This window comes from Fistularia commersonii, chromosome 14 (genome assembly GCF_037954325.1).
Source record: "Fistularia commersonii isolate RoL2024-O1a breed Wild chromosome 14, RoL_Fcom_v1.0, whole genome shotgun sequence".
NCBI lineage: Eukaryota > Metazoa > Chordata > Actinopteri > Syngnathiformes > Fistulariidae > Fistularia > Fistularia commersonii.
In genome coordinates, this window is record NC_141297.1 from 5,813,841 (window position 1) to 5,826,693 (window position 12,853).

A 12,853-nucleotide genomic window follows, 5' to 3' on the forward strand; every position below is an offset into this window, starting at 1 on the left:
ATTGTAACTCTGATTTGTAACTCAAATTTGCTTTATTTTACATACCAACTCAGTTTAGCATTTACACAAACAAGGAATTTCTTTACCTGCAATGATTTCATAACTACTGCAGAGGTCACTGTTGGGTGACCGACAAAGAATCAATACAGTGCCGACACAGATTGTCTAGTGTGTCATCGTCCCATCACGAACCCCAAGTGCCCAAATCCCAAGAATGTGTACAAACAAGTCCTTATTAGGAAGTAAACCCGACCGTTGAGGCGTTGGTATAAAATGACGGCGCTCTCAGCGGATGTCCTGAGAGGGTGAACGATCCTCTCGGGGAGATATACATTCTGGCCCAGGATATCTCGTAAGTGTATTTCCTGACTTTGAATAAACCATTCTTGCTGGATCAGCCCCTGACCCTTGACATTTTTCCCTGATTGAAATCTGAACACACCGGGACGACAAGGTCCGGTCCCCTGGAGGTGGCCATAAAAACGGACATCGGTTATTGTTCGTTAACTACTGCGCCCGCGTTTACAAACAATTAGCATCAACGCTGTGCTAAATTGCGCATTATTGGTATCGATCCGATACCAAGTAAATAAAGTAACAATTTTGTCGATACCGTTACTGTCGAATTGCTTAATGTCAACCCGTTTTCATGTTATTTAAGTGGTTTTTTTAATTTTTTTGAACCACTAAATAGTTAAAAACCAGGACCCAAGTAGGAAAAAGTTTGAAATGTCCGCTGTTGGACGAATAAAGGCATATTCTATTAAAATCCAAGTTAATAGGTAAATATTGAAAAAAACTTGATTTTTCGGGAAATGTTCCAAAACTGTGATTAAAAAAAAATCTGTACTTCTTTTCTGGATTTTTTTTTTCTCCTTTAGAAATTGTTCAAAATTACACTTTAATCTTATTAGTAAAATATGTATAACCATTTTTTTTAATTTTGTGTGTTCAAGGAAAAAAATCTCACATTCCGAGTACTTCTTTTCTGTTTTTAAAAAGTAATACATTAGTTATTTAATAAAAATAAATGACGAAAAACTGGTATATATATCGAAACCACCCCCAAAGCCTTTAGTTCAAAAAGAAAGTCCCCTGTGAAGAATCCGTGCAGTTTTAGACTGTTACTGTCAGTTGAGTCGACCGCCCACCACGAGTTGGCGCACATTTCCGTCCATTTCTCGCGTTCCCGGCATTGCCTATGCCGTACAGGTTTCAAAGTAATATTTCGGACATTAATCGAATCCTCACGCGTTTTTTCGGTGGCGAATAAGGTAAAAAACAAAACAATACATCAACGCGTATTCAAACATTAAATGAAATTATAGCGAAGTTAGCTGCTAGCTTTGCGGATGCCATTCATTTTAATGCACGTAGAGAAACCCCCCGGATTGCACTCGTTCTTTGGTGGACTGCAATTGTGTATTTCCACGCAACTTATCTGTTGATGTTCTCTTGGAGAATAATTTACTTTTTATTAAACTAAACTGTTTCTTTTCCCTTATACAGAAATGGCCACCTTCAGATATGGAATCACGACGGACCCTTGCAGAACCGCCTCTTCCGGGAAAGAACTGTTGGCCGAAGAGTTTGGCAAGACTTTTAACTTCTTCATGGCAATGTTTTCGGCAATTATTAATGACTAAACAGGCACCTTTGCTCTTATCCTGCAGATAAAAAAGGAAACCTGGACCCTGAGAAGCTGTTGCAGTGCCCCTTTGACAAGAACCATCAAATCCGAGCCTGTCGCTTCCCTTACCATATTGTTAAGTGCAAGAAAGTGAGTTTAGCTGCGTACATATACTGTGTTCTGTGCACTAGACAACAGGACTGTGCATTTTAATTCCCACTATTATTTGGGTCAGGGCAATTTTCAAATTCCAGACATGAATTGTGTGCTGAATTTACATACTGTATAGTGCCGTTTGGACAAATTTGTGCACATCCGGGGTTCAGACGTACAAAGATTCACAAAGGCGTCTACATTGATGCACTGACACATAAATGCATGGTTCTGATTGGTAGCGGCGTCTGATTTCACTTCTAGTCTTGGATAAACTTCGCAATGATTCAGCACACAGATGTATTACCAGCAGCCAACCTGGAGCAAGCTCCGGGATGCCTTCGGACACTGGCTGGACTTTATACTGACATTAGAAACCAGAGTGTGTTGCCCTTCTTGACAGTAAGTTGACCTTTCTCATGCCACTGATGTAGAACCATCCTGAGCTGGCCAGAGAGCTGAAATCCTGCCCTTACAATGCTCGCCACCTCATTCCCCATCATGAGCTGAAGTGCCACACAGAAATCTGCGAGGACCGAGTTTCTTTGGCATCTGACTGCGGTGAGAGAATTACCGCTGTCATTTTCGAGGGGGGACAGAGGAGGAGGTTTACACCCCAGCGTGTCTTCAAGAGTTTCCATTGTCTGACAGATAAAGCAGCTGATGGACAACTGAAGTGGAAAGTTCCGGTGAGCACGTGGGTGAACCCAAAAATGAGTGAGGACTGGGACAAAGGTGCGTTACGTTTGCTGGAAAATTGTAAGCTTCTGTGAAAACAGCTGAAGGTTTTAAACAGTAGTTTAATCCTCAAAGAGAAAAAACTCAGCGGAGCACTCGAGTATTCATTCCAGACGTTTTGTTTCCAGACTTGATTTATTTGGGTTTAATTCATCTTGCCAGCATGGTTGTGCTTTGCTGACAAGATCTTGAACCTGGAGATGTTCTAGGGGAAAAAAGGACTCAGTGTTCACAGTTTGCCTCCAATGATAAAGATTGCTGGGACAGGGAGTAAAGACAAAGCAGATCTGATGTCTCAAAAGTGTGTTAATAGAGGAAAAAAAGAGAGATGTACAGTAAGATGTGGATCAGTGGTCCTGCCAGGTGGAAATATTCAGGTTTTACTTTAAAAATGGGATCTGCCAATAAAATATTGTCAAACAAGATTCTGTCAGACACTTATCTGTAATTGTTTCAAAAAGTATGCTTTCTAACTCCAAACTGACTAGTGAGAAGTGACTGTTTATAAGAGACACCTCTATCACTACACTAGAGCACAGAGAATTCGGGGCTGTCAGGTATGTAAGCATACTGCCATACAAGCCTCATCTTCAGCATGTTTTGTGCTCATTTCTGGATTTCCTTTTCAGATTTAGCCTTTCTAAATATCACCTGACTTGAATTTGAAGGGTTTGGTGCATGTGATGGAGTACACTTAAATTAGCAAGTTTTGTATGTTGTAGTAAATGTGTTCCTATTGGACGGCATTCAGCCACTGCAGCAACTGTTTTTTCCTTTTGCAGAGGTAGACGATGCAGCAGCGCCGTTTGTGTGGGGTGTAAATACATCGCAGATTCGGAGGTGAGTGTTTGGCTCCGGCCAGCTCCAGCCAGCTCCGCTCACGTTTTATGATTTATTAACTGTCGCATCTCCTTCCAGGCTGGAGGAAAGGACTGCCAACAACCTCTACCTAAAGTCCAGGGTGCCAAATACGCTCCCGTGGGCTAATCAGTAGTTTTGTGAGGGAGGTTCTGCTGCAGAAGCCCGCACAGCTCTTCTTTTTAATTGTGTTAATTGGTTCTTAAAAGTTTTTAAGTTGTGCGGCTTTAACAGCTTTTCAGAATCACTATGACAATAGAGTAACATAAGCATCCAGAGGTCCGTTTTTTTTACTTTAAGATTACATCAATATGATATTTCACTGTCACCTAAGAACTACATGTTTGGGTTATACTGTTGGTTGGTTGGTTGAAATTGGTTTGGAAACTATTATTCTTAAATTTCAGTGACCTCTAGTTAGATGGAGGCTTATTACAATAAAGGCATGTTTGAAGAAACCAGTGTGTTTTGAAATTTGTGTTGTTGAAGCTAGAAAATACAATTTTAACCATTTTTAACCTAGATTTTTTTTCCCTAAAGCCATATATTTGTATTTGATGAGATACATTAATAACCAAGTATTTCCATTTATAGATAAATTGTGAAAGTAATTATTTCATAGGCTTAGTATGAAAATAAATATGTTAGCTTTTTAAGAATGGCTTTTTAGCATTCAGCCGGACCGGGAGGACAACGCCATCGCACCCATCTTAATTTTACCTCACTGACTCTCCATCGTGTTTGGGATTTATTTTGATGTCCTTGGAAAAGTCAAGGATGGGAATCATGAATCATGTCCAGGTTGGCACTAGATGTCCTCATTTTCTCCACAAAACACATCCATGCTAATCAGTTCATTTATGGCTGCTGTGCAGCTGTTACAATGCATTTCAAGGACAAAGGTCAATAACATGCCTTTTTGTCCATACAGGACATGAGTTTAGGGAGAGTCAAAGGATGAAACCATCACTCATCAGAGACCTCAGCCACCCAGCACTGGCTGCTTGAGATCCATCCTTAGACAGATTAACACTCACTTAACATAGAGGCACAGGGTAGATCAGGCCCTGCCATGCTTACATACCTGAAACTCCTGACAGTCAGAACTAAAGAACCCTTGCTCGAGTTGGAAATTTGTCCTCTGGAAAAATAAAGCCAAAATAAACAGAACAATGACCTGGATGACTGACAACATGTTCATTCTCTGTGATTTCTGATATGCTTATCATCTACAGGTTTTCTGTCATGAGTGAAGGGGATTTTCTGTTCGTTTGTCATATCAGAAAAACTTCTGATCTACATCATCTTTAATTTCCCTCACGCAACGCCTAATTCTTATGGCACAATTTTGTCTTGTCCCATTTAAAAAAGATGTCTGGGGAAAGAAAAAACAAAACCAATAAATAAATATATATATATATATATATATATATATATATATATATATATATATATAAAAGGAACAACAGAATACAATGATTTGCAAATCACCTTCAATCTATATTCAGTTTAATACACTCAAAAGACAATATATTGAACATTCAAACAAAAGGAGCCTCCCCAAAAGGCTCTGCTGTTCACAAGCGGGGGGGTTGGGCGTTGTTCACCACTTTGTGAACAATGTGAGCAAATAGTCTAACAGTTTTAAGAACATTTCTCAGCTTGCAATTGCAAGGAATTTATGGACTTCATCATCTACAGTTCATAATATTGTCAAAAGATTCATAGAATGTGGAGGAATCTCTGCGCAAGCAGCAAAGCAGAAAACCGATATTGAATGTCCATGACCTTCGATCCCTCGGATCATTCTGCATTAAAAAACAATGGCATTTTTGTGTAAAGGATATTGCTATGTGGACTCAGGGACATTTCAGAAAACCACTGTCAGTTATTACACTTTGTTGCTACATCTATAAATGCACTTAAAGTTAAAACCGTACCATGCAAAGTGAAAGCCATAAATCAACACTGACTTCTTTTGGCCCAAGCTCATCTAAAATTGATTTATGAAAAGTGGAAAAGTGTACTGTGGTCTGATGAGTCTACATTTCAAATTGTTCTTAAATATAAAGGTCATCGTGTCCTCCTGACCAAAGAGGAAAAGGGCGATCTGGATTGTTATCAGTAATAATAATAATTTTTCATTCATTTAAAAAAAAGACAACGGAGACCCTGACTGTAGAGCAACTGAAGTTGTTTATATAAATATACAAACCAACAAAGGCCCAGATATATTTATACATAAACATGATTTTCAGACATAGCATCTGATGTTTGTTTTAAAATACATTCATTACTAATAAAAACAACAACAATGATAACAATAATAACTCTCCTTTTCTTTTTGCCTTCAGCGAATCAACCTCCTCCAACTAATTCTATTATCTATTATATCCTCCTCTCTCACACCAAATGACTTCATGTTCTCTTTCACCACATTCATACATCTTTTCTTTTGTCTTTCTCTAGACCTCTTGCCTGGCAGCATCTTTCTAACAAAATATTCAATATCTCTCCTCTGCACGAGACCAAACCATCTGGCCTCTGTGACCTCACCCCCAAAAGGTCAAATGTGTCCTAGATCCTGCACATCTTCATCTCTGCTCCTTCTAACTGCTACTTTATTCTTTATTTTTATATCGAGTTCTATTTTGATTCCCCACTTGGCTTTGAAGCATGAGCTGCTTTCAACAAAAAGCAACTTCCTCCTGTGGGATCATTAAAGTATTCTGATATGGATTATTGCACATTAGAAATTAGGTATTTCATTTAATTTGATGCCATTATTTTCTATTTTAACATATTTTTCTCCATTATTTTTCGCTTCCTCCTCACATCCAATCGAGAACCAAACCTGAAAACGGTCGTTTCCCAAAGGTGAACCTCCGCCTTGCATCCACTAGATGGCAGCACCGTCGCGTCTCGTGTTTGATGCCGTCGGAACCTTTGAGATCCTCCTTTTCTTCCTTTTCGTCTGTGCTCGGAGCTCCGGGTTGCTATTCTGAGCGACCCGCGGTGCAAAAAGGGGCGGGAAGTGTCAGGGCTCCCCCCGATACGTGCGTGTTTGTGTCCGCTGGGGGCAGCCTGCCAGCCATCTCTGTCATATCTAAGCGACATAATTGATTCCATGTGATGACCGGGTCTATTTTGGAGGCGGCTATTATTGGGCCGCGCCGTTCTCGCCGCCGTCTATACATATACGGGGGTATAAGGGGGCTCCGGGGAGCAGAGTACGTGCAGCAGCCCTTGTCGAGGGTCCTATGTGGAGATTCTGTTATCTCCGGCCCGCCTTGTCTTTGTTGGCTGCGGCTGTTTTCTCTCTGAGTCAAGTATGCGGGGGCGAGTCACGGGTGCAACTCTTGTTACCGACCGGACGTGGACGCATCATCAACTACCATTAACTTCCGGACTCGTGCTGCTTCGTGAAAGCCACTTCCGGGGGGGCCGTGAGGGTTGGAGGGAGCTAAATATAAAAGAAATCAATGTCTATAAGAAATAAATGAATAAACGTAAATAAATAAATGTATTAGTAGCCACTTATCAGCTTACTGAGGCTCCGGTTACTTCTCGTTTAGCTGTGAAATAATAAAAAAAAAGGATTGAAAATAAATTGATTTAATATATGTTATTTTCTCAAAAAGGACCTAATTGATTTGTGATTGAGATATATTTTTTAAAATTGTATTGAATTTCTAAGAAAACAAAGTTGGGCAAACGAAAAGGTTTCATTCTTAATGTCAAAACGCAATGTTTTGAGCATTTGTTTGTTTAGTTTTCCATTTTATCAATGTAATATAACAAATGTTATGTTGATGGCATTCATTATTTCCGAGACCTCAGCTCTATAAGAAAACCAGAATGAAAACGATCACAGCCATGGCACATTGACAGGGACGACATTTATATGTATTTCTATTAAAATTTACTCAATAACAAACTGAATGACCTCGGAGCATCAGTTGAAAGAGACTTTTGAAGAGGCGGTCTGTTTAGTGTTCGGTAATAATTAAAAATACAGTAAAAAAAATAAAACTGTTTGATGCAATTAAATGCTGAGGCTCTCTTTGGAAATGATGAGGATGGATAACATCAACACTGAGATGGTTCGGCCAAATAAAGAGGAGGGATAGTGAATATATTGGTAGAAGGATGCTGGGATTGGAGGTGCCAGGCAGGAGGTCGAGAGGAAGACCAAAGATGAAGATTTATGGACGTAGTGAGAGAGGATATGAAGTTGGTGTGAGAAAAGAGGATACGGAGAATAGTGTGAGATGAAGGCGGTTGATGTGCTGAGTGACCCCTGAAGGGAAAAACCAAAAGGGAGGAAAGAAGATGTCTTAATGCAAAAGGATAGAATGAGACTGTTAAAATGAAACACGAGCAGTTCAACTCAAGTGACCTGATGTGTTCTCTAGATATTAAAAGTTTACAACAGCTAATCAGAGCTGCTGTTAAACGGCGTCATAAATAAAAGGAATACATTCAAATAAACCACAGGGGCTCTAAATCAAGCAAATACAATTTCCACCGTTGGCAAAGTCCGTATTTTCGTGTCCAATCAAATTAGAGGCCCATACTGCTTTTTCTTTCTATTTTGTAAGGCATTAAACAATTTCCTGCCCAGATGCCCAAATAAAACCACTTTCCCCCCCTGGATCATTTCAATGCAGCTATTGATTGCAATGAAACATTGATTGAAAAAAGCTTTTCCCCTCATTTGGCTGGAAATCCAAGGCCAAGTCCATATTTGCACTCCAGCGACATAAAAAGAAACCAAATAGCTTTAGAAGGCCTTGTGCCCAGTTCAAGGCACTGCCAGGGAGAAAAGTACTGTAATTCTACTTGACAAGTCACAAGAGGAACTTTTTTTCTGCCTCTCTTAATACAACAGTTTCACTAATTTTATCATTTGGCATGCCAAGGTGTTTAGTCCCGTCTTCAGAATGCATGTATCGCAGCATGATAATAGCAAACATCCCAATCTCCGTTTCGATCCCGATCAACACACGCTGACGTGATTTTTTTCTTTTTAATCATCCAGTATTGGCCTCTGACATATTTCTCAGGTAGGCTGACAATATCGGCAACTCGTGTGTTCAAGATTCGATCAGTTTGCTGCATCTAAACTGCCGCCTGTACATGAGTTATTTTCAGTAATAATATCTGATTTGGAGGTCCGTGTCGGCAATTGATAGCGACACCCAACAATTTCTCGGATGATTGGCGTTTAATATATATATCGCATTTATATATATGTATATCTATACAGTATAAAGGCTGTGTTGACAAACGTGACTATTGTGGAAGAATTTGTTTCACCAGAGGCACCAAGGGAAAGGCTTGGTGGCACCCCAGAAAAAAAAAAGCTTTTATTTCGGTGACTGAATTTTGGAGAACTCAATTTTATGTTTCCCTCCACGAAGCTTGCAAAGAATTGCGGTAGGAAAGTTTTTTGTTCCCTCTCCTTTTTTTGTGCAATTGCAAGAGGCACCACGACTTTTGTCATGCTGTTTTTGTCATTTCCAAACATCCAATCCCTTGTCAGCTTTTATCAAAAGCTGTAGGTGGCAGGAAACAAACTGATAGGCATGAAAAGTAAACCGACAACAGGCAAATCCATTTCCTGTGTGAGAGCTGTTTTGATTTGAAACACAGAGACGTCATGCCTCTTTCCACCTCCATTCGCCCCCCATGACAACGTATATGTACTTATATTACAATGCTGTTATGAACCCTGTGAAGAATATAGATACTTTTGAGCAGACATCATGCTTATTGACTCAAAAGAGACAAGGACTCAAAATAACAAGAGAGACACCTTTTAAAAGTGATCAATGCACCAGTTTTCTGATCATTAAGGGTATGCTAAAGTGCTAAGCTACAATGCTAACACCCCTGCAGATTTGGTTGATGATCAGCGGCAGCATAAAATAACTCCTAAATGCTCATTTTCGTTTTTGTGCAAACGCCGTGAAAAAGGTTGGATGACCTACGACATTTTCTGGTTTTCCACCAATCCTTTTTGATTTCAAACGTTCGTCTGATTAAATAATTCATAGAGAAGAGCTTTGAATTTTAGAGAGGGAAACTTTCTTTTATCCACGTCCTGTAGCTTTTTCACAGATAGCTGAATAAAGTGAATTGTGTCTTTTTTTGCGAATGACGCGCTTAATGGTTTCGCTGCGCGCCACCTTTTGGCGCTGGTTCAGGACGTGTCAGCGGACTTTTAATGTCCTTGTTCGTTTGTCACATTGCAGGACCCGCCGAAGTGTGACCCTCCTGAAACTCGTCACGCTCTCTCTGTCCGCTGAACAGTCTGCAAACAAGTCTCAGGCACGCGTCCCTGGCTTGTCGCCTTCAAGAGAAACCCAAGCCTCTCTGTTGGTCTTATTTTATGAATGTGACATTCTCATATTCTCGCAGACAGAGGAGTCCGGTACAATGTGTGGTGGGCGGTACGGCCTGTAATCCTGTAAGTCTATCTGGAGCTTGTGATCCTCCATTATCACTGACATTTCATTTTTAAGTTGCTCTGGCTCTCCCAGTTTCCACTGCAGCACGGTGGGTACATCATAACCGGGTCACAACACAGGTTCTGTAATCAGAGTGATTCTGACTTTGTCCAGTTGTCATTGTTGCATAAGTTCCACATTTGTGAGGTGTATATTAGGCTGCATGACAGCACCGGACAGAGGCTTTCAGAATTTGTAACTCAAGAGAAGCTGCTCACTGCCTCAGAACATTGGTTGTGTAGACTCTCCTAATTCAATATCAAAGTCCATTTGATATGACCTTGGATCCAATCAGAATAATGTCGAGCCAAGAGTAATACATCTACTGGATTTCATCTGAATGCCACCGAGCATATTGGGGGAAACCACGTGTGGAACTGCAGCAGCGTCTTGGTTACAAGCGGGGGATGTGTGAGCGGAGGCGCTGATGATCGGGAAAAATTCTCCTTCCAAAACCACCTTGATCACATAACTGCTCATGGAGCCATGGAGAATCTTATCTAACCTTCCCTCGGCCTCTATCTATCAACCGAGCAAACAAAAAGGGGCTAAGAGAGGATCCCTGATGCACTCCCACCTCCACCATGAACTCTTGTCACGCCTGCAGCAAACCTCACCCCAGTCTCACAGCTCTCATACATGACCTGCACCAGCATAAGCACAACATACTTCTCTGCCACGCCAGACTTCCCCATACTGTACCACAGTTCCTCTTTCTGCACCATGTCGCTTTTTTTTCTTCTCCCAAATCTACAAAGGTGCAGTTCGGCAAATTGTAAATCTGTAGTACTTTTTCTTTGCATGAAACCATACTGTGAATAGTCACTTCTACTCTGAGTCTAGTTTCAATTACTCTTTCCCATACCTTAAATACATAGCTCGGCTCAACTCTGCACGTCACCCTTGTTCTTTGAAAATGGACACACTTCTCCATACCGCATACTCCTCCAGATTCGCGTGTTTATTTGTCGGATGACCTTCCTGCAGCAATACCTCCACGTTTATCCCGTCTTGGGGAGAACACTGACTCGAGCATCTCACATTTCTCAATTAACAGGCCCGTCTCATCTAATAAACCGATCGGCTCGAGCAAACATTGATTTCAAACTCTTCTGCAAACAGAGCAGGTTGTGAAAAAGCAAGTATGAATAGCAATCATCTTATGACATATCCCCTCGTCCCAACCTGTGTCTGGAAACCCCCAGCAAGGATCTTGACCCTCGTCTTTGGTGTACAATCAAGACAGAATGTTCTGCCCCTACCATATGCTCCTGGGTGATCTGCAGCCAGCCTCCCATCTCCATAATTCATAAATAGTCCCCTGCCCAGTTTTATGGCAGCATTTTTGGTATTATTTACTTGGACCAGAACACGGTACTGGCACATGTGGTACTGACACATGCATGGCAGGGTGCCACCGTACAATGATGAAGTAGTCTGAGTCACTTGAGACCCGGCAGGGAATTCCACTGGTTTCTAAAAAGGAATCAGCACATAACTGGGAGGGAGGTGGACAGAGATACAGTTGGGTTTCTTTTTTGTCAGCGCCAGTTTCTCATGTGTTGCCAGGAGAATAATTTACATTTGACTCCGGCTTCCAGTATGCTAGCACAGCAGGACACTGAGCGCCGCTGCAGATAAACAGTACACCGGCCTGCTTAATCTAAAAAAAGAGTCAGTTTGTGTCACCGTACAAGAAAATAGAAGTGCACTTGTAAACGCTTCATGTAATTATAGATCAGCTTTAACTGCATGTGCTCCTCTGAATAATCACCACAAACAAGTGGTAATAACTATAAAACAGCTGGAAGTTGCAGCTCTCCATTTTATTCCGTGTTTACCTGCAGTAAAAGATCATATGAAAAAAATAACAGCCCACAAAGAGATTTACATTTCTCTGGACGGTCGGATACAGCCGATATGGCAACGATAAGAGATTCAATGTCATTTACAAACCAGTGTATAAGACTGAACTAGATGATACACAGTATGTAGCTGCTCAATATCTGTTCATGATACATGAAGGATGCTTTTCTGTTGTCTTGTAGGTTTAACCTAATACTAATATATCATTTGGAGCCCAACCGATCTATTGACCCACCTATGAAATAGTATAAAATCATTTTAATGGATTTGTCAGCAAGGATTGCAAAACAAGTTTACGCATTAATTTAAACTTTTAAAAGGCTAATTTATATGTAAAATACATGAGTTCTTTTTTCATGTAGTACACTCCCAGCAGGTACCAGAAATCGATGGTTGGATTTACGGACCGGGAAATAAAAATTCAATGCCAGTGGGCCCCCACAGCAGCCTAAAATAAGGTTTGATGCATTTTCTGTTATTTTTGCATATCGAAATTTCACTGATATTCATAAAGTCACTCTGGTTTTCATTTTCAACCAAGATAACACTAACTACCACAGGGAGAGATAAGTCAATATCAGAATGTTTTACTTACAAATAATTGACACCGGTTGTGTCAGTGGGGTGTCGATCGGGCTCTATCGAAATGATGCAAGGGGTCAAGCTCGTGATGCTGAAGGAGTCAGCGAGCGTCTCTTTGGAGGCAGGAACAACTAGATGACCGATGTCTGGTGACATCATGACATCATTCTTTTTTTTGGGGGGAAAATGCTGAATCACATTCAGATTTGAAATGTAATGTACCATCTGCCACTATAATAAGTTGTATCACAATAATGCTTTGCAAAAAAGAAAAAAAAAAAGTGCAATTTACCATCATTCAAAAAATAGAAACAAATGAAGACCGTTGATCTTAAATTGTTGGAGACATGATTTGGGTTGAGTTTGAAAAAAAAAAAAAAATCTTCCCTTAATCAGAACCATTTCCATTCATGGCATCTCGTATGTAAACAGTCATCATTTGGTCCATGAGCTGGCCTGTCTGGTTTCATCTGGAGACGTCACACACTCCTGGGGAATGCATATGATTCTCCCT

The 12,853-nt window shown here is 40.6% G+C and overlaps 1 protein-coding gene across 1 annotated transcript; it reads left to right on the forward strand.

Moving 5' to 3' along the window:
• Positions 1 to 1,177: 1,177 nt before the first annotated feature.
• gtsf1 (gametocyte specific factor 1) lies at positions 1,178 to 4,552 on the forward strand. Its single transcript, XM_086159656.1, has 7 exons — positions 1,178 to 1,274; positions 1,510 to 1,593; positions 1,674 to 1,780; positions 2,218 to 2,344; positions 2,435 to 2,518; positions 3,304 to 3,361; positions 3,440 to 4,552. The coding sequence occupies exons 2-7, from the start codon at positions 1,512 to 1,514 to the stop codon at positions 3,513 to 3,515; spliced, it is 534 nt and encodes a 177-aa protein (XP_086015782.1). The 5' UTR covers positions 1,178 to 1,274; positions 1,510 to 1,511; the 3' UTR covers positions 3,516 to 4,552.
• Positions 4,553 to 12,853: the final 8,301 nt, after the last annotated feature.

Coding starts and splice junctions, on each gene's coding strand:
- gtsf1 (XM_086159656.1), top strand. CDS start 1,512: ATGGCCACCTTCAGATATGGAATCACGACGGACCCTTGCAGAACCGCC. Junction 2,519..3,303: donor GAGTGAGGACTGGGACAAAG/GTGCGTTACGTT, acceptor TTCCTTTTGCAG/AGGTAGACGATGCAGCAGCG. Junction 3,362..3,439: donor AATACATCGCAGATTCGGAG/GTGAGTGTTTGG, acceptor ATCTCCTTCCAG/GCTGGAGGAAAGGACTGCCA.